General features: G+C 41.6%; 1 protein-coding gene across 1 annotated transcript in view; it reads left to right on the top strand.

Annotated features, from left to right (window-relative positions):
• Positions 1-22,230, top strand: part of entrep2 (endosomal transmembrane epsin interactor 2) — a 107,733-nt gene that overhangs the window by 77,174 nt on the left and 8,329 nt on the right. The window contains exons 3-10 of the mRNA XM_088993229.1: positions 5,472-5,582; positions 11,346-11,477; positions 14,793-14,900; positions 16,431-16,591; positions 17,282-17,417; positions 19,382-19,460; positions 19,533-20,276; positions 20,956-21,027. Coding sequence (XP_088849355.1) covers positions 5,472-5,582; positions 11,346-11,477; positions 14,793-14,900; positions 16,431-16,591; positions 17,282-17,417; positions 19,382-19,460; positions 19,533-20,276; positions 20,956-21,027 — 1,543 coding nt within the window. The remainder of the gene's footprint in view (positions 1-5,471; positions 5,583-11,345; positions 11,478-14,792; positions 14,901-16,430; positions 16,592-17,281; positions 17,418-19,381; positions 19,461-19,532; positions 20,277-20,955; positions 21,028-22,230) is intronic.

Raw genomic sequence — 22,230 nt, 5'->3', positions numbered from 1 at the left:
CAAATTTCTCATCATGGAAAAAAATTGATAGATCTTCTGCCAGATAAAGGATTGGAACTGCCAAAGCTATATTTTATTCCATGCCAGATATGGAGACTCATAATGACACACCTGAACTCCGTTCGGGTCTTCTGATGTAATCTATGAGTGGGTGTCATAGAGATGAATAGTGACTCTACTGTAGTGTGTCGTCCTGTGCTGTGAGTGTTAAATGGTGTGATGATGACGTGCACTGTAAATCTACCCCACGCTCCTCATGTCTATTTTCCGATTTGACATGCGCTGTGCAGCTCTGCAGTAATTAATGACAAGCTGCTCAAAGGTGCAATGTGATCTTAGTTTAAAACGAGAAGGCATTGGTGTGCAGCACTTATGTGACAAAAAAAATAAAAGTCTGGAGGATTTGCAGGATTACTGCATACCTCAATGATTTATTATCTAATATATAGTTGTTGTGTTTATATCTAAGATATTAAAAATCAGTTTTATTGTAAGTAGCTCTGATGAGTTCAGGCGATACTCTGAAAATAACGAGTTTTGATGGAGGGAAGCTACTTTGTTAAATTTAGCCTTATAGACATATCAGTGTATTAGTGAAAGTGAATATATGGGGGGTATAGTCCACTTTATTTACATCAGTAGTTGACATTCCAATTTGTCTGTGATCGGGAACATCACGGCAAATCGGCAAATCCCTGAGAACTATTTTATTGGGGAATTTTACAACCTTAAAAAAAAAAAAAAAACAACATGGCTGTGGTTAACATTGACTCAAGGGCAAGTTTGTGAAGCGTATCCAAAGAGATTGGAGTACACCCTGAGATAGCGCTGGATAGTATCAAGGTTTCTATCAATATTTTCTTTCGAGAATTGGCATAAAAATACAAATATCTGTATTTAGTGTCCCCCCCCAATTGGCAGACCCACTCTTGCAGACTTTTTGACTCATACCTATATCACCCGTCTGTGAAGAAGCAAGCTGTCTTATTCTTTTTATAACTCACAAGCTCAATCTCTTGATGCAGTCTAGTACAAACTAGTATTTTGTCTGTAGATTGGGTTGGATTGGATTAGCCTTCACTAGACTCGCAGTCGAGAAATTTACATTCACAGCAGCAAAGTCATGAAAGAAAAGGAAAGGAAGAAGTAGAAAAACAAAATACAGGGCCTGCTGTAAAGGCGGCCACTCTCACAGTCCCATTTTGAAGTCAAAACAACAACCAAAAAACTAAAAAACTAAATAACAAATAACGTGAAACAACACAAAAGACACAGACAGTGTCACGTTTTACAAGGTGGTGATAGCGGGTGCGGATCCCAAAAAGCAGGCAGGAGGGAGCAGGAGGTTGTGTTTGACAAATTGTATTAAAATAAAGTCAGCAGGAACAAAATCTAAAACATCAAAATCATCTGAACAGAAAAAGTACAAAGTATCAAAAGAAAACCAGGAGTAAAAGTCCACCACGGTGAAACAAACACATGCAGAGCATACAATGCATACAATTGCATACAAAGCATACATCATAAAACAAACAATGACCCAACCACGAATGGTTGTGCCGGGTGTCCTTTTGAGTGTCACTGATTGGGAACGACGAGCACCTGCGAGGCAGCAGGCAGGGCTAACAGCGCTACCCGTGGGTCACCAATCCGAACGTGGCAGTCCGCCACTAATGGGGAACGACCAGCATCTGTGCAGGGGCAAGCGGGGCCGACAGCGCCACCTGTTGGTCGCCAACCAGATCATGACAGACAGTCATTCAATCTTAAGCACTTGCTCTACCCTCTTTGTTGCATGAAGCCGTTCGAGATGAAAAAGGAGAGGATAATGCTTCATTTTCACCAGTGGATCAGAGACATCATGGTGGAATGTGCACGTCTGCTACAAGCTAAATGTTGAAAGCAGTAGCTATAGCATCCGTTGATGAAAAGAGATTGTCTCACATCCCCTGTCCCACATAAATCCACTTTAATTCCAAGCCGCGACAGTTCCACATACGCATCGGCGCTCAGCGCCGACGCCCCTTTCTTCTTCTCCGCTGAACAAAGCGGGGTTGTGAAAATGCTGCCCAATACAGGCACAAAAATGCACATTGGCCCCAGAGCTGTTCAGTGATGACAGTCAAATGGCACCGACATTCCTCCCAAATCAAAAGCAGTGCTGTCGAAAATGTGAACTGCCGAAAAGGCGCAACCTCTCAGCACAGTCTCCTCCTTGACAATGGTCCCCAGTTTCATGTTGTGGCCATAAATGCCGAATAACAATCCGTACCTGTTCCACACAACGCACAACTCACAAAAACAACAACAAAAGCTCATAAGAGCACTTGCTGATGACTGCCTACACAGGTGCCATTTTGGACTTCTTCCTTGGCACTTATGAGATGTCACCTCAAATGTCTAAATTGAAATATCCAAACTGAGACATGATTTGAATGTTAAGATATATTTTTTTATAATTAATAATTTACAAGCTCAAAAGAATTATCTGCAATGTAAAACATCAATGACACCCTATCAAGTCTCTTAGTCTCCATATTGGGGGGGAAACAGAGGCCAGCGGAATGATTGGAATGAAAGTAAAATAAGACTGAGCTCAACTGCTGCCTCTATCACCAATAAGAAATGATTGGTGTGTGTGTGTGTGTGTGTGTGTGTGTGTGTGTGTGTGTGTGTGTGTGTGTGTGTGTGTGTGTGTGTGTGTGTGTGTGTGTGTGTGTGCGTGTGTGTGTGCGTGTGCGTGTGCGTGTGCGTGTGTGTGTGTGTGTGTGTGTGTGTGTGTGTGTGTGTGTGCGTGTGTGCGTGTGTGTCATGATGCTAAAAGAAATGTTAAATAATTTTGTGTTTCGTAGATTTTGGATGGGAGAAAGGTGCGCATTTCTCCCCATCCAAAACAGTTGAGTTGGGCGACCACTAATTGACTCTGAGAAGGTGATTGCAACCACCTGGGAATGGCCAATTGCCGCTGGGACCTGATTGGCCAGAAGCTCAGGTGAAGCACCTTTAAAGCCAGCCTGAGCTAGTCTCTTCGAGGAGGAAGAAGAGGGACAAAGGACAACCTGGAGAGCAGTGTTACCTGGGGTCTGCCGAAAACTGATATCAACTTCAAATAAAGAAAACTCACAATACCCTTCCTGCATCTGGCTGAGTGAACTTTTATCCTCTTTCCACCTGCTTGCTGTATCGCCGCACGACAATTGGTGGCAGCGGCGGGATCGTTTCACCCTGCATGAAGAAGGTGGGATCGTTACGCCTTGCTGAAGTGGAAAAGATAGAAGGAAGCCGAGATGGAGAAGGTGGGACGAGGAAGAGGTTGTGTAGCACGGGCCAATCAAACTGGACTGAAGAGTTCTGAAGGGGATCAAGGAAACCAGAAGCTTGAGTTGCCCCAAGAAGATGCCGTTCTTCTTTTCCATGAGGCGTCTGACAGTTGCCAAGCCAAGGATGGAACTGAGCAGAGTGAGATGGAACCAGTGGTGAAGCCTAAGACTCAGACAAGAGGTGATGTTGATCGAACAGATCTAGAGATCAGATGCACCCAACAAGTAAGAATGGACATTTGACAGTCGATCTAGTCAACATTATCCTCCTCTGGGACCGCAGCCCCAGGGCGCTGACTCTCGAACATCCAGGCCAACGAACCTTCCTCCCGCACAAGAAACTCCCAAGTTGGGTTACCTAACATGCCCAACCTCCACAGTTTCATCATCTAAGACAAGCTGCAATTCCCATGGTTTCTGAACCCAGAATTCCAGAAAGAAACAGAAGATGCAGAACGTCAGGAGCTGGAAGAGGATCTCCAGCGAGAATAACGGCAAGAATTTATCAGGGAGAGATTGGCACCCTGGACAGAAGGTGTTAATATTGTTGCATATGGGATCAAGTAAGCTACTGGCAAAGTGGCAGGGCCCATACGCTGTGACGAGGAGAATAGGACCTGTCACATATGACATTCTCTGCCCTGACAACAAATGTTATTGCTGATTATTTGACAAGAATGTCTGAACTCTGAGGAGAGGGGGTGAATGATGTCATGATGCTAAAAGAAATGTTAAATAATTTTGTGTGTTCTGGATTTTGGATGGGAGAAAGGTGCGCATTTCTCCCCATCCAAAACAGTTGAGTTGGGCGACCACTAATTGACTCTGAGAAGGTGATTGCAACCACCTGGGAATGGCCAATTGCCGCTGGGACCTGATTGGCCAGAAGCTCAGGTGAAGCACCTTTAAAGCCAGCCTGAGCTAGTCACTTCGAGGAGGAAGAAGAGGGACAAAGGACAAGCTGGAGAGCGGTGTTACCTGGGGTCTGCCGAAAACTGATATCAACTTCAAATAAAGAAAACTGACAATACCCTTCCTGCATCTGGCTGAGTGAACTTTTACCAACTTTCCACCTGCTTGCTGTCTCGCCGCACGACAGTGTGCGTGTGCGTGTGCGTGTGCGTGTGCGTGTGCGTGTGCGTGTGCGTGTGCGTGTGCGTGTGCGTGTGCGTGTGCGTGTGCGCGTGCGCGTGCGCGTGCGCGTGTGCGTGCGCGTGTGTGCGTGCGCGTGTGTGCGTGCGCGTGTGTGTGTATGCTTGATCACAGGTTGACGCTTCTCTTCAAGGACAAATTTGACTTTGGGTCACGACATTTTTCAGTATGCCGTTTACCCAGTAATTTGGTTGAAGAAAAGTTTGAAAAAGTGAATTCAGCACTTCACCTCTAAAAGTAAAATAATATAGATAAACAATTTCTTGTTGCCAGGCAAATTCATCTTGCAATGGCTTTGAACAGAATGTCAGAATCAGAAAGCCTTTAATAGTCCCACAATGGGGAAATTTACAATTTGGGGAATAGGGGATCGTGCTGTAAATCATGGGTGTCAAACTCATTTTTTGCCGCGGGCCACATTGTCGTTATGGTTTCCTCTCGAGGGCCTTCATGAGTTTGAGGAAACCATTAGAATCTTTCATCCCCTCCACATATTACATACAGAAAGCACAAAAATGAATAACTACTTTTCAAATCTGAAGTCAAGAATAATGACTGTTATTGTGGTTTACATAGGACGATTACAATTTTTAATTAAGACTCAAGCAAGCATCATGGAATTTCACAAGTTTGATTTGCTTATGTGGGCCGAATAAAATAAAGTGGCGGGCCAGATTTGGCACCCCGGCCTTGACTTTGACACATCCTGTAAATGTCAAAGCTGCAAAATTGCATATTTTCTTCTTTGAGTTAAAATGTGTTATTCTAGTATGTCTGTCGCTCAACATGGACATGATGTTGATACAAACAAATAATTTTTATTTACTTTGTAACATCAATACAAATGTCCACCATGGTGGTCAGTTCCAAGGGTGCGATCATTCAATGCCAGGGACACGACGAAGAGTTTGAGTGCTTCTCTGACCAACAGCAAATGACACAATGCTTGGCATCTTTCCATTTACTGTTTTCCCTCTTTCCTCCTTCTGTCTGTTGCAGATCACATTCTTCATGCTGTTGTCAGCAGTTTGCGTGATGCTCAACCTGGCAGGCTCCATCCTCTCCTGCCAGAATGCTCAGCTGGTCAACGCCCTCGAGGAATGTCAGCTGGTAAGACTATATGAGCCACTCCAGAGCCCACTCCCAACCTCCATCATCCATCTATTTATTACACTTATTTTGTTCAAGATCCCTAGAACGTTGATATAGGTTGAAAGGTGGAGGACCCTCTGGACTGCTTTCTCCTAAATCAGACATGTGCACAGATCCAACAGACACAGGGAAAGAAAAGACACAGTCACAACCATTTATGACAATATTCACAATCATATACAATATTAATTCTTCTTTGACATGCGTTTTGGAGAAGAGGGCTTAATAAAATTGCACACATTTTTTTAGCCATGTGCACTTGGCATGAAAACACACACATTTTATTTTCTTGTCAAGTTGACTGTGTTGAGAAATTTTCCAGATCGAGTTGCAGCTAAATTCCGTGTGTTCTTATTGCTCATTCGTGTGAAGCCATATATGATATTTGCAAGGTGGGATCTTGCAGTCCACCTGTACAAACGCACTTCGCGCATGCCAATGTCGTACACAGACTACTCGAGTCTATTTCAGCTTCAGCAATAATTTCAATGGAAATGAAGAGAGCCGCGACAATTGGCTGTTGGTTGGGTCCTATCCATTCCACAATAAAGAACAAACAGCCACTTTTCCCCAGCCAATTTGTACCCTGAAAAATCTAGAAAATAGGAAAAGAAAAAAAAGCTCCACTCACACAGCTTGACCACACTTTGCGCTAGACTGAAACATAGCATAAAACTGGGGACCATAAACTCCATTGAGTCGTTTGAAATAAAATGTGTTCAATCATTTATTACTATCGGACCAATATGTGTGATTTGAACCTTGCATTAAGGCAGAAATATTTCTGTGCTAATGACCGTATTTTCCTGTGTATAAAGCACACCCAAAGCCTTCTTTTTCTTCAAAAGATGACCATGTGCCTTATACACAGGTGCACCTTACATGTGAAGTAATATTAAGCCACAATCTCGCAACAACTGTCAGCAACCACCGACTCCATTTCCCACAGTGGAAGAAGTAGAGCATTACCCCAGCCTCTGTTTTATAGTGCCTTATAATGTGGTGTGCCTTATATTTGGAAAACCTTTTTCATTCATTGAAGGTGCGCCTTATAGTCCGTGCGCCTTATATGTGGGAAAAGGTTTTAAAATACAGAATTCATTGGGGGTGGGTCCGGTGCGCCTTATACACCGGAAAATACGGTAATCATTAAAATTACTGTATTTTTCCGCACTATAAGGTGCACCCAAATGCCTTACTTTTTTTTTTAAAACGCTGACCATGCGTTTTATTATCTACTATGCCTTATATATGGAAAATGTTTTAAAGTATATCATTTGTTGAAGGTGCACCTTATAACACAGTGCGCCTTATAGTGCGGAAAATAAGGTATCCTCAAAACAAGACACCAATTCATGTGATGGGATCTTCTCCAAGCCACCGTAACAACGCCACAAGATGGCTGTTTTACCTATTTGAACAGAATTAATGAAATTGTTCCCATTAGTAAGTTGTGAAATTCCTGTGGGATGCAAATTTTTCCAATATAAACGTCATAGAGTGTTGTTTATAATTAGAATGACATTTGGTGACTCAACCAGTACCCAAACCGGGCAAATCCATATTTGCAAAAAAAGCAGCACATCTCAGTTCGCAAACAAAAGTACAGGCACGAAAGATAAAAATTGTTCTAACTTTTGTGTGTCTTCAGGAGGGGAAGATTTCCATTTACTGTGCGTCTCGCATTTAGTATACAGACACTCCCCAACCTACGAACGAGACACATTACGAATGGTCGTTCATAAGGTGAATTTGTTCGTAAGTTGCTTCAGTGCTATATTTTGGATGTATGTTTAAAGGACAACCGATGTCACTTTTTTGTTTCTTAACTTTTTTGTTTCTTAACTGACATCAGAAAAACGTTTTATAGCATCTAAAATACCCAAAACACGCAGTATGATATTTTTATTCAAATGCACAACACCAATAAAAATGACTTAGTGTCCAAAATCTGCAAGAAATTGAGCTGCGAATTGGGCATTTTGGCAGCCAACAATGGCTTCAGATTCGGAGAATATGCTTTCTTGTTACACATCCAGTTATGAATATGATTCAAATAGTTCTGAAGAGGAAAGCATACATGTTTGCAATCGATTAAAGAATTTATTCTGTGTCATTTTGAGGCATCTGGACAGCAATGTAGCGTCCTAGAAAAGAGGCACAAAATGGCGACCTCCTGTGGCCACCTCGTTTCCACAGGCTGATAAATTCCTTATATGGAACTTGGACGCCCTCTTCTGGCGGCTTTTGGGTGCAACACAAGGTTTTCAGACCAAACAAGTACAGCAAAATACATTGACGTGATGGAAGGACTGCTACAATGTGTCTTTTTTTCGGTCAGGGGCGTTCCTTTAATGACGTCACGTACGGACTCGTCACCAACTCAAAAACAAGACTTCCTGAATATTCAGCGCAAGTCTTAAAACGTAAAATATAGCTATATGCGGTGGAATCTTATTAAAATACTCTCAGTAGAAGTCATTTGAAGCCATTTTACAAATTATGGACACAACTTGTCCGGAGACGTCGGTTGTCCTTTAAGGTTCATTTAATAATAATAATAATAATAATAATAATAATAATAATAATAATAATACATTACATTTTAAGCGCCTTTCAAAGCTCTCAGGGACACTTTACAGTCACAGACAAGCATAGGTACTATAATAAATAAAATACAATCACAAATAGAATGCAATAAATTAAATCTTTTCCTGTCGGCTTTTCCCTTCCCACATCCATAAACCTCCTCTTCGGTCTTCCTCTCTGTCTCCTGCCTGGCAGTTCACGGCTCAGCATCCTTCTCCCGATATAGTCACTCCCTCTCCTCTGGACATGTCCAAACCATCTCAGTCTGGCCTCTCTGACTTTCTCTCCAAAGCCTCTAATATGAGTTGTCCCTCTGATATACTCCTTCCTGATCCTATCCAACCTGGTCACTCCTAAAGAAAACCTCAACATCTTCAGCTCTGATACCTCCAGCTCTGCTTCCTGTCTTCTCTTCAGTGGCACTGTCTCCAGTCCAAACATCATGGCTGGTCTCACCACTGTTTTATACACTTTTCCTTTCATCCTAGCTGAAACCCTTCTAGCACCTGACATTTTTCTCCAGCCTCTCCAGCCTGCCTGGACACGCTTCTTCACCTCTTTTCCACACTCTCCAATGCTCAGTACAGTTGACCCCAAGTACTTACAATCCTCCACCTTCTTTATCTCTTCTCCGTGTAGCATCACTCTTGCACTTGGATCCCTCTCATTCACACACATATATTTCGTCTTGCTGTGACTGATCTTCATTCCTCTCTTTTCCAGGGCATATCTCCACATCTCTAGTTCCTCCACCACCTGTTCCCCGTTCTCGCTACAGATCACAATGTCATCTGCAAACATTATGGTCCAAGGACATTCATGTCGAACATCGTCTATCAGCCTGTCCATGACCATAGCGAATAAGAAGGGGCTCAGAGCTGACCCCTGGTGGAGTCCCACCTCCACCTTGAATTCCTCAGTCACACCGACGGCACACCTCAACTGTCTTACGGTCATGATACGTGTCAATGCAATAAATAAAATACAATTATAAATAGAAACAAGAGAGAGATGTTTAAGTATGTTTAAGGATTGGATAATAACCTTATTGGTTTGTACTGGAAAAAAAAGCAATTAAGAAAATATTTACTCTATAAAGATATGTACAGTGATACCTCAGCTTATGAACTTACTTGGTTCCCAGAAAGTGTGTGTAAGGCAAAAAGTGTGTCTTCCAAACATTAATTTCCCATAGGAACACATTATAATGAAAATCATTCGTTCCCAGGTCCCCATAAAACATAATTTTCTACTAAATAAGCCTTAAAACTACACAAAATATACCGTATTATATGTATAATAAATGTGTGATTATATTGTAATTAAAAAAAATAACTGTACCGTATAATAAAGTCATTGTATTTACCTTTGTGTTGTCATTGACGGCTTGATGGCATGGAGTGGGTGGAGGTAGGAGGGAGGGAGTTACTGGTTGGAAGGAGAGTCACATTCCATTAGACTATCCTTCATACATAGTCTTATGATTATGACTTCTCTTCCTGTGTGATGAAAGTCCGGTTAGGCATCTCTTTCCAAAAAAGTCCAGTTTCATCAGCATGAACACTTGATGAGGAACGTAGCCTTCTTCTTCCACCATCTTGAGGAATGATCCCTTGTAAGCTTCGGCAGCTTCATCGTCAGAACTGGCTGCCTCACCATGTCGAATGACACTATGAATCCCTGTTGGACGCTTAAAGTTCTCGAACCATCCGTGGCTAGCCTTGAAATCATCAATGGATGACGAACTTCTAGGTTGCCTCTTAACGATATCCGAGTGAAGTTACCGTGCTTTCTGTGTGATAATGCTCGCTTCTTTTCGTTAATCCAAATTAACACAGGTTTTTCAACCTCTTCTATTGCCTGAGACCGTTGCTTTGACAACACGGAAACACCCTTAGCAACACACGCACCTTTGATAGCTTCCTTGTTCCGCAGGATTATAGCAATGGTCGACTTAGCACACTGGTACTGGGACGCTGAGTCACACAAACGCACACCTCATTTGTGTTTCTCGATGATCTTCTTCTTCTGCTCGATCGTAATTTATTTTTGTGTCCTCTTCGGCTGAACAGTAGCCGGTGGTTCGGGTCTTTTTCGGTCTGATAAGAGCAAATGTATCCTTGAAATCAAACCATGTATGCCACGGACGCACTCAGAGAAAGTGGGTGTGGAAAAGTAGTCCGGCAGCCAACGTGGTGCTATTTGTCCATGTGGTTTGGTGTTCTTCCGCCAAAAACTAGTCCGCCACCCACCGTGGCACTCCGTGTGTTTCCCAAAAACTAGTTTGTATGCCAAGATTATATTCTTGCGGATTTAATGTTCGTAAGGCGAAAAGTTGGTTAGCTAAAGCGTAAGCCGAGGTATCACTGTACATGTACAACTGGAGAGAATACTACATATGTTGCTACAAAAATGTTTGTATGTACCGTTTTTCGTAACATGAATGTTCATAAGTAGTGAAGTGTCTGTATTAAAAGTGTGATACAGTATTACCAATGTGACAGGAGAGAACCTGTTTTTTTTTCTTTTTCTACGGAACATATAGAGTAGCTGTTAGTGCCAGTAGAAAACTATATTCCATGTTATTTTACACTGTTGACATGTCTTTACGATTCCCTGACCCTTCGGTATCAACAAGTTCGACTGAACCCTTCATTATGTTCAAGAATTAAAATTGAAAGTGGATATCACACCAAAGCACACCGCTCAACTCCCAAACAGAGGTTGCTTTTGGGTCTACTTCTGTGGACCTCAACTTCCTTCTTCATGTGGATCTCCAGAGATCCTCCCCAAGTCCCAATTGCATTTTTATTGCATCTCCCCTCCACTCCCCAAACAGAATTAACTCATGGTTGTGGAGTTCATGTCCTGCTTTCTCTCAATCTGGGACACATTGCAAAGGTGTGCTCCACTGCAATCCCTCCCTGGGTAGCTCCTCATATTTCACAATGCCTCGTCGGTTGAACAGATGGATTCTTCTACAATAGCCCTTTTCCTGTAAAACTGCAGCACTTTTTTTACTGCATTTAATTCTAAGTGTAAACACAAGGACTTTCTTGCCCCTTAATTTTTGTCGACCTGTCTGATGTGGGTAGATTAATGAAAATTCATTATCTCCTCCTCTTCTTCCAGCTCAAGTTTGACAGCGATGGAGTGTGTGTTTGCTGTGAGTTCCAGCAACAGAGTTCAAGCTGCAACAACCTTGGAGAAACGCTGAAACTGAACCCACTGAGGGACTGCAATACCATACGCTTGCGTCTCAAGGTGCGTACCTCGGGGGGGCGCAACAGTTGCACATTGCTTAAAAAAATGCAGCCTCCAATCGCCCCGTTAAGAACATGGAGGAGGCGGGCCTTCCTTTCCATGTTTTAATGGAGGAGAGAGCAGTAATCATGGTGAATCATTTAAGCCACAATTACAAGCAGCAGAGATGAAAATGGTACAGTATGATGATGTTAGTAAATATTACTCCAGAGCCTAGTCGAAGTGGAGTATCCCCCCAACCCACAGAGATTGCGAAAAGGCAGATGGGGATCGATGAGAAGGTTTCTTCAGCCGTCATCTGTACTTTTTGAAGGTGTCTGACGTTTCGCCTCCTAGCCAAGAGGCTTCGTCAGCGAACGTCAGTTCGCCTCCTATCCTCTTGGACAGGAGGCGAAACGTCCGACACCTTCAAAGAGTACAGATGACGGCTGAAGAAACCTTCTCATCGATGGAACACTCCTGTACGACTGAGAGCTTACACAGAGGCAGATGGAGATGTACACGCACGCACCTGTATGTAGCTCAAGCACACACTTGTAAATACAGTAGTTCAAACGGATGCACACATCTGTAAATAGATTATTTTTGTTCTGTATTTCTGGTTTCTGTTATAAATCTAAATACATTTCTTTTTTTTTGTTTCATTGAAAAAAAAACTGTCCAGGTGTTTGAGGTGTCACTTGAAGTTAAAAATATGGTCCATGATCACCCTTCTGCTTGAATTTGCTTCTCTGCAGACAAAAAAGCTCATTTTCTTGGCTTTTTGAGAGAAATTGGGCAAATGGCAAGAAACCGCCTGATTTTAACACCCAATATCTCGAGAACATAATCAGCTAGCAATTAACTGTTTTCTGCTGAAAGAAGAGAGTCCGAGGTTTCTAATGCTGTGTTGGATGTGTATGTCGTCCTAAAACTCAATATTCTGCGGGTCTGCAATTTGAGTGAAAATGATGAAAAACCCCTGGCACTGGAGTGGACACATTTTTACACGTCTGGCAGTGAATGAGTTAATGTCACTCAAAAAAATCTATTTTTGAAAAGGGATTAAATCTGTTAATGTCTGTATTGTCCATGTGGAAAATGTAGGTGCTGTTTCCAGCTTCACCAGTTAGACATTCATTCGGGAGGAAGTGAATTTTGGCACAAACATTTCTTTCCTTCCCCAAGTGACAAACCTCTTAGTATGTAGGACAAGTCATCCGGCTTGGCTGCAAGTGCATAATCTCGGGAAGACCATCTCGACTACCCGAATGATATACAACTGGGCTTTTATTGCTGGAAGGGCAATCATCATATCTGTTCATTTTATGCCGCTGATTGATTATAAAACATTGATAAGCAAATAAAATACTCCTCGAGATGAAGTGTGCTTTTGAAAATAGGAAAGATCAAGTACATTTATCTGAGTGATCATTTCTCATTCAACGACATCCGGGAATTAGGGCAATAAACCTTTATTAAGAGACCACATCGTCAGAGATGTTGAGTTATGTGGAACCAGAAGCTGTCATGATCTTCTCCCTTGAGTCTTTACCATGTCTCATGACCGTTACTCTTCTCCTGCTATTGATGATAGCAAGGTAGCTGACATGTTCTTCCTCCATGCTTTTAGACATACCAAGTCCAACCAGTTAATATTTATATTCCCCAAACCCTTCATGAGTGGGGAAAAAAAATGTTGTGTTTTTTGCGGGGGTGCCGATAAAGCACTGGTCAGACCTCTGGCAGTGTGTTTCCCTCCCAAGAGGGAGCAGCATTTGCCTTTGGTACAGACGCCCCCACTTGCACCTCATATTACTCCAGACCCATATAACTTAAGATTTAACTCTTTTTTTCTCATAAAAGAGGAGAGTCTAAGGTTTCTTACGTTGCATTGAATGTTTATGTAGTCTTAACACTCAACATTTTGTGGGTCTTGGAATTTGAGTGAAAATGACAAAAACCCTGGCACTGGAGTGGACACATTTTTGGACGTCTGGCAATGAATGAGCTCAAAATAGAAAATTTCAAAGTATATACAGTTTTGTTTTAATTGCACAACGTACTACGACGGCAGTCACATGTTGACAACTAATCGATGTATATTACCCAAAAGAACCAATCGGACAAGCAATGTCATGTGATCATCTGCAGCCAGTGATTGACAATCAGGCGCGTTGTGATTAATTAACATGTTGAGCCGTGTGTGTTTCTTCACTGCACCATTGAACGCCTGAGACTGACTCACCGTTTATTGTCGTGGGTGTATAGAACACTGACCATGACCAACTCTTTAGATTCTTTGGTTTCAGCTGGCACTGGGGCTATAATTTATCAGTGGGATGAAACGATGCAATAATGTATGCATCCAAGGGAAGATTTATAATTTTGCTGTGAAAATCTCTCCCCAAATTGACTTGGGACACAGCATCTAATTATCCAGGTTACACTTGATCCATGTTTGTCCAAACAAAATATATGACGTTATTCGCTGTACCATCCTCCATAAGCACTATCAACGAGCAGTAACAGAGAGGAAAATTCGGCATTGTATAACTGTGCACATTTTCGAAAATTGCTGTCCAAAATAGTGGCTGGAATGAAAATTGTATGACATAATACGCATGCACAACATGATCTCAGCAAGGCCAAGCCAGAGTGCTCCAGGTAGCGGCAGTTGTCCCGAGGAAGGTTATCGGTATCTCTCACAATGTTTCATTTGGCTAACATGCTCACAGCCATGCACCGGGTTCCACTTTCACACTCTGTAGAGAAAATACAGAAGGAGCGGATGGAAGGAATGTTGTCACGCCGTGCATTGTGGGTAAACATGAATACTATATACTATAGACTTTTGCTGGAATCTGTCTTCTTCAAGAAATATTTTTCCCTTGCATCCGATTCTCATGCAGTAGGTGTTTCTGTGCTGTCCACCAGGAAATGAATTCTTATAATACGGTTATTAACGGTTTATGTCGAAGGGAAGCTCCGAAGGGAATAGTCCTTAGTCTAGTCTGTAAAAATAGACATATTACGTTTAACCTTGTTACTGTTATTGTAGTCAGTGTTTCATTTCAAGTTTATGGAGATCCTCGTTGGAACTATAAACACGGATGTCCATGTGTTCTTTCTCTCACTAACCCTGGCATAGCTTCGGTCCAAAGTGTACTCTGTAAGAAGATTTGACAAACTTTGCACGTTGCAAACAACAACCACATTGCAATAAGTGTGGACTTTATGTACTGTTTGCACAGGCACCAGTGTTGTGATGGTAACGTTTATACCTTTGTCCTTTTCACTCATCTCATTGCTTCCTCCTCCTGTTTCTTGTCATAGGAGCTGCTGTTCAGCGTGTGCGCCTTAAACGTAATCTCTACCATTGTTTGTGCCCTGGCGACAGCCATGTGCTGCATGCAAATTGTCTCCACTGATGTGCTGCAGATGGTGAGTGTGGACAATAATAAAGGCCTTTTTTTTTTTTTTTTTTTTTTTTTTTTTTTTTTTTTTTTGCTTTCACTGAGAAAATGATCGGTATCGCCCTTGAATTGAATTATGCGATGGGATTCCAATTCCTCATCCTAAGCCTGTAAAAGATCATTTCATTTTAGCAAAAGTCATCCGAGGTCAACTACCACATTACCAATGTCCTGTCCTCTTGCAGTGGAATGAAATGTTTGAAACTCTCTTGTCATTTGTTCTGCACAGGTGCTATACTATACAAATTAACTTTCCTTGTCATTTTATGTGGAGCAATAAAACTATTAAGAAAAGCTTAATACCTCCTGCCATGAGGGAAATTAACATGGGCAGCTATATTTGGTTTTCGCACCAAAAAAATATTGTTTTTTTTATTTGACTGCATAGATCAAAAGTAAAAGCTTTGGCGGTGCAAAAACAATTATGAATTCAATGAATGGTGTTCAGAATGAAATAATATTCCTTGTAGAGTAAAATGGTTCTGCATACTACCCGTTAAATGTAGAAAAGTAGAAATGTGGACAAGTTGTGAACAAAAATCCTACTTGGAAAATTTGAAAATAAAGTGATACATCAGATTACGAACTTAATTGGTTCCCAGAAAGTGTGTGTAAGGCGAAAAGTCCATCTGCCAAACATTTATTTCCCATAAGAAACCATTAAAAATGAGAATAATCCGTTCCCAGGTCCCCATAAAATATACTTTTAATATACTACATAAGCCTTAAAACTACACAAAATATACCTTGTTTTATGTATAATGAATGTGCTATGGTATTTTAATGAAATAAATAAACTATTGTATAATAAAGTTGTTTTATTTACCTTTTTGATGGTAGTTGTCAATAGGATGACGAACTTCCAGATTGCCTCTTGATGAGTGAAGTTGCCGTGCTTTCTCGGCAATAATATCCTCACTCACAATGTCCCGTGCGAGCTGCTTTTCGTTAATCCAAACCAACAGAAGCTTTTCAACTTCTATTGCCCTGAGACCGTTGCTTAGACAACACAGAAACACCCTTAGCCACACGTAGCAATGGTCGACTTAGCATACTGGTAGTGGGCCGCTAAGTCACCCAAACGCATACCTCGTTCCTGTTTTTCGATGAGCTCCTTCTTCTGCTCGACCGTCATTTTCTTTTGTGTCCTCTTCGGCTGAACACTAGCCTGTGTTGGGGTCTTTTTCGGTCCCATAATAGCAAAAGTATCCTTGATAACAAACCACGTATGCACTCAAGGAAACTAGTTGCCGAAAACTAGTTTGTATGCCAAAATTATATTCTTGCGAATTAAATGTTCATAAACTGAGATATCACTCTACCGTAATAGGACCTGAAAAAAAATCTTGAAATTGTACTGCAGCTTGCCAGTGCTTGAAACAGCAGTAGCGCAGCGGAATCAACTATATCCGAGGGGGGATGCTGTGGGGACTTTATTGTTAGAAATAACAAACAGGGACATCTCGAATGACAGCGTGTCTCTTTTGATGTGTTTCAGTTCATGCCACACCGAACAAGAGAGCTCAACGCTGATTGTATGACTCCCCATGGAACCATCCTTCACCAAACGCTGGACTTTGATGAGTTTATTCCTCCCATTCCCCCACCGCCTTATTACCCCCCTGAGTACACCTGCACTCCATCAATGGATGGACAAAGGTGAGACGCAAAAGACCTCTCATCAGTACCCCATTTTTTATTGCATATTGGGTGGTTTCCCCAAATGTCGCCTACTAGCGGAGTGTCTTCAATTTTAAATCATCCACGTTTAACAAACAACCAGATTTAGCTTTTCAGGACAATGGTAATGGAAGCTCGATTTTTTCATTACATTTATTATTGACAATTCAAAATACAGTAAAGTCTCGTTATATCGATATTCAAGGGAGTCCGAAAAAATATCGATATAACCGGGACTATCGATATATCCGACCCTGTTTGCATGTAATTTTCTCAGTGCGTGCATAGAAATAGTATCGATATAACCGGGACTATCGATATATCCGATATCGATATAACGAGACTTTACTGTAATTAAACTGTTGCAACTTCATAATAATGTTGACATAAGCTCAAGAATCGAATAGCTATCTTTCATCACCTGCTAAGTTAATTCTACCCGAGGAATAGAGTGATAGTATTTAAATAAAACAAGCAAAAAAAAGCACAGTCGAGATCAGGAAGAGACTACAATTTTTGTAAAAAGTGTATAAAACAGAGAACTTTCGAAACAGATATTGTATGTGACTAAAATGATTAAATTGGTTAAATTAATTACAGGCCCTTCAGTCCCACACTACTATGATTTATTATTGTGGGTCAGAAATATTGGTATCATGTCTTTTACAGAGGCCTGCACTTGGACTTCCCCCATTCCCCTTTTAGTGCCATTTATGGCATGCCGATCAACAGCCCCGGGACGCTATACCCAACTGACTTGCCCCCACCATATGAGTCTGTTGTGGGGCAAACTCCTGCAAGCCAGGTGAGGACCATCACTACTTCCCGCAAGGCTTCCTATGTGGCCAGTGACAATCAGTTATTGTATTTTTTCCATGCCCATTTCTCATGTCATGCATTTAACTCATAAACTGGCAGACAATGTACAAAAAGGTGTCCACTCCAGTGCCAACGTTTTTGTCATTTTCACTGAAATTGCAGTACTAGGACTACATTAGGACTACATTCAATGCAGCGTAAGAAACCTTGAAGGACAACCGACACCATTTTTTCTTCCTAACTGACATCAGAAAAACGTTTTATAGCATCTAGAATACCCAAAATACGCAGGCTGATATTTTTAGTCAAATGCAAAACACCAATAAAAATGACTTAAAGTGTGCTAAAACTGCAACAAATTTTCAGAAAGTACCGCCCCCAGTTCGTGACATCACGCCAAGACATCGTGCCTTGCTCGAGAGTCAAAACAATGGCTTCAGATTCGGAGAAGATGCTTTTTTTGTTACTCATTCAGTTATGAATAGGATTCAAATAGTTCTGAAGAGGAAAGCATAAATGTTTGCAATCGATTAAAGGAGTCCTCCCATATCAATTTGAGTCGTCAATGACAGCAATGTAGCATCCCAGAAAATGCAGAAGATGGCGCCCAAGCTCCGTTGGAAATGGGCTGATTTGTCTGCTGGGAATTTGTGTCAGCGGATATCAAATAGTTTTCTTGGTGCAACACACAACAATTCACCATCATGTTATTTATGTGTTTTCCTTCTAATTTCGCCATCAGCGTGGATCAACACGAAGTTTTTAGACCAAACAAAGTACCGCAAAATGCATTGTGTGTCGTTTTCTCGGTCAGGGGCATTCTAAATGTGACGTCACGTGGGGATCGTCATGAACTCGAAAACAAGATTTCCTGAATATTCAGCGCGAGTCTTAAAACATAAAATATAGCTATATGCGGTGGAAGCTTTGTAAAATACGCTCAGTAGAAGTCATTTGAATTGATTTGACAAATTATGGACACAACTTGTCCAGAGGCGTCGGTTGTCCCGACTCACGTCGGTTGTCCTGACTCTCTTCTTTCATCAGAAAAAAAATACTTAATGTGTCTCTCTAGCATCCCCCATGACCCTTGTGAGGATAAACTGATCAAGTAATGGATGGATGGATTAAGAGTTAAAATGCAGTTTGTTTCTCCATCTGGGAATGTGTGCAATTGTGGACAACATAAGCCAATCACTCATTTTCTCTACTGGCCTAAAGTTGTTCATTACTATTGAGCCATATTCCGAGATTATTCAATCTAACCATGTCTGTATATACTGCTGATTCTGAACATTTTCAATAACTTTCCCAGGAGAGCAAGTTTTTCACTGTTCTGTGCGCACTTTTTTTCTGAATTATATTAGTTACAGTTTAAAAAAAAGCTTGAAGATGTCGCACTGTTTTACATTTTCTTTGTAACATATTCCATTTCCCTAATATTCACGTGATTAATGTTCTCAGTTAAAAAAAAAATTCACAACCATCCCCTTACCAAAATCAAATTCAGATGCAGGTCAACTAATATTTGAAAATATCTAATAATTTGTACGAACAAGAAACATACCTGCTACCACTTTGCATGACCGTTATAAGAATGTTTGATGCTTGAAATATGTGTACAATAGTTACATTGTGACTGTAATGTGTCCTTTAGAATTATTATTATTATTATTATTATTATTATTATTATTATTATTATTATTATTATTATTATTATTATTATTATTATTATTATTAACAGTTACCCTTTCAATGGAAAAAATAAAAAGAGAACTAATCATAAATTGCTGTGGTCTTCTAGTGCCCTCTACTGGTCTTGGTTGCTATTGAAGACTCCAGGCCTCACACGTTTTACTTGAACCACAACCAAAATAACATTATAATAATTATTAAAACAGTAAATGAAACTAATACAAAGTTATTCTGCTGAAAATTTGCTGCTGACAGGTCACCAGCAGTATTGAACAACAGGCCACCGGATCCAGTTTATGTGAGAGAAACACAACAGCAGGACTCAGCACTCAAGGTAAGACACTTGGATTGAAAAAAATGCTGTCATCTTTTTATTACCGATGGTGTATGTGTTTCACATTCTCAGCCTCTGTAGACAGTGCATCCCTGATGGCGTCAGAAAATGCTGATCACGACCACACTTGCTCCTCTGAGGAGTTGTGTTCTCTCGAAGTCCAAGGCTCAGATTCCTCTCCCTGCAGAGCACACCAGACTGCACCGACGAATGGAGGCCATCGTGTCTCGTCCAACACCCACGCTCGCCCCAGCGACACTGGCTTCAGTGAATCCTCACATACTCCCTTGGAGTCCCTTGAACGCTCTCCAGACTGGTCCTCCGAAAACTACAGTAATTTGGATCAAGAGGATTCCGCAGACAACTCGCATGCATGTGACGAACTGGGGCCTTCCGTGCACCTCTGCGATGAGCTTGCATCAGCCAAACATTTGCCAGAAGAGCCACCAAAAGTGTCACCGCGTTCCCTCATTAAAGCACGAATGATGAGTCGGAAACTCCCCCTGGCTGTCGCCGCCTCCCCACCTCTTCAACTTTGCTCCCCAACCTCGGTGTCCTCCTCTGGGGAAACCTTCGCCATCAGTCCCTTAGCTCCCTCTCCCTCTCCATCTCCTCCCAGCAGGCTACGGGGCCCCAGATTGTGCTTTAGTGTTTGGTCCTGTTCCTCGACTCCACAGCACCCCTCTACCTCAACCCAAAGTGGACGTTCACCCGCAGAGAGGCCTCGAGTGCTCCGTGCAGCCAGGAGGTACCGCAAACTGGCACGTATTGTCCGCTCCACCAGTGACCCCATCTCCTGCTCCGCCACTACTGGAAGTAAGAGAGATTTGTTTTACATCTGAAAATCGCATCGCATCCTCGTCATTAAGCTGTCAAATGCATGTGGTGTTTGAATTGGATTGGATTAGCCTTTATTGGTCTCGCAGTGAGGAAATTTACATTTCACAGAAGCAAATTGATGAAAGTAAGGGGAAGGGAAAGGATGAAGTAGAAAAACTAAATACAGGACCTGCTGTAAAGGCAGCCACTCTCACGGCACCATCTTGAAGTCAAAACAAACAAAAATGTGACATGACACAAGAAGACAGACAGTTAGTTAATCTGTCTGTCTTTTTGTGTCACTTTCTGCACCCGCTTTGTTGTATGAAGCAGTTGTCGTTGAAAGAGGAGAGGATCAAAGCGCCCATTTCACCAGTGGATCAGAGATGTCATGGTTAAATGTGGCCGTCTGCGACAAGCTAATTTTGAAAGCAAACACAAAACTGTAGCATCCATTGACGAAAAGTGATTGTCTCACATCTCCTGTCCTACGTAAATCCGTGACGCTCCTTTCTTCTCATCGCGGGCTCCTCAAGCCATGCATCCATCCAGCTGCAGACTGTCCATTTACTGAGGGCTGCCTACCCCGGTGCTATCTTGGACTTCTTTTTCACCAACTAATGTCAGTGGGCACAAGAAATTCACGTTCAAAGATGGTCTTTGTTTTCTGTTACAGGAGAATCTTGCGTCTTCATCTCTGCAATTAATGCTTCAGCTGGAGATTCGGCTCGTACATCACCAGACCAAGGTAAATAATGTAAAAAATGGTTTTAAGCTCAGGCAGAAACAATCATCCCAAAAGAGGGTGTTTATTTTCTTTCTTTCTTACTTTGTGTTCACCGTATTTTCCGGTGTACAAGGCACACCCAAAAACCTTCATTTTCTTCAAAAGATGGCCCAGTGCATTATGTGAAGTAATATTGAGCCCCCACAGGTCTCGAAACGACTGTCAGCAGCCAATGACTCAATTTCCAAGAAGTAGTGCCTAACCCCAGCCTTTACTGAAGCACCTTATAATGTGGTATGCTTTATATTTGGGAAACTTTTATATATGTATATATTATACTTGGAAAACTTTAATTCATTGAAGGTGTGCCTTATAGTCCGGTTATAGATGGAAGACATTTGAAAATACACCATTCATTGAGGGTGTGGCTTAGACTCAGGTGCACCTTATACACCGGAACATACGGTATGCTATTTCTAGTAGAGCTCATTGATGCTATTTCCATGTGTCTCCAAATAAATCACGATCCAAAGATTATTTTCATAGTTCTTTAAAGTCTTGTTTTTGAGTTGGTGACGAGTCCGTACGTGACGTCAGAAAAGGACCGCCTCGTCACCGTAAAAAAGACGCATTGTAGCGTCTTTCCATCACGTCAATGTATTTTGCTGTACTGTTTTTTTTAACCATGTCTTACACCCAAAAGCCGCCAGCAGAGGGAGGCAAACTCCATGGAAGGAATGTATCAGCCTGTGGAAATGGGCTGATTCATTCCTCACCGGAGCTGGTCGCAATTTTTCTGCCTCTTTTTGGGTGAGACATTGCCCCCCGCCTGTTTGCCTCAAAATGGCCCAAATAAATTCTTTAATCGATTGCAAACATGTATACTTTGCTCATCAAGACTATTTGAATCATATTCATAACTGGATGTGTAACAAGAAAGCATATTCTCAGAATCTGAAGCCATTGTTTTGATTCACAAGCAATGCAAAACGTCTTGGCGTGACGTCACGAAATGGGGGCGGGACTTTCTGAAAATGCCCAATTCGCAGCTCCATTTTTTGCAGATTTTGGACACTTTAAGTCATTTTTATTGGTGTTTTGCATTTGACTAAAAATATCATATTGCATGCTTTGGGTATTTTAGATGCTATAAAACGTTTTTCTGGTGTCAGTTAAAAAACAAAGAGTGACGTCGATTGTCCTTTAAAGGAAACAAAAGGAAAC

Source organism: Hippocampus bargibanti, linkage group LG03 (genome assembly GCF_051943395.1).
Source record: "Hippocampus bargibanti isolate YZ-2025 linkage group LG03, ASM5194339v1, whole genome shotgun sequence".
Taxonomy (NCBI): Eukaryota; Metazoa; Chordata; class Actinopteri; order Syngnathiformes; family Syngnathidae; genus Hippocampus; species Hippocampus bargibanti.
Note: the sequence above shows the minus strand (reverse complement) of the source record. Positions and strands in the feature narration are given on the sequence as shown.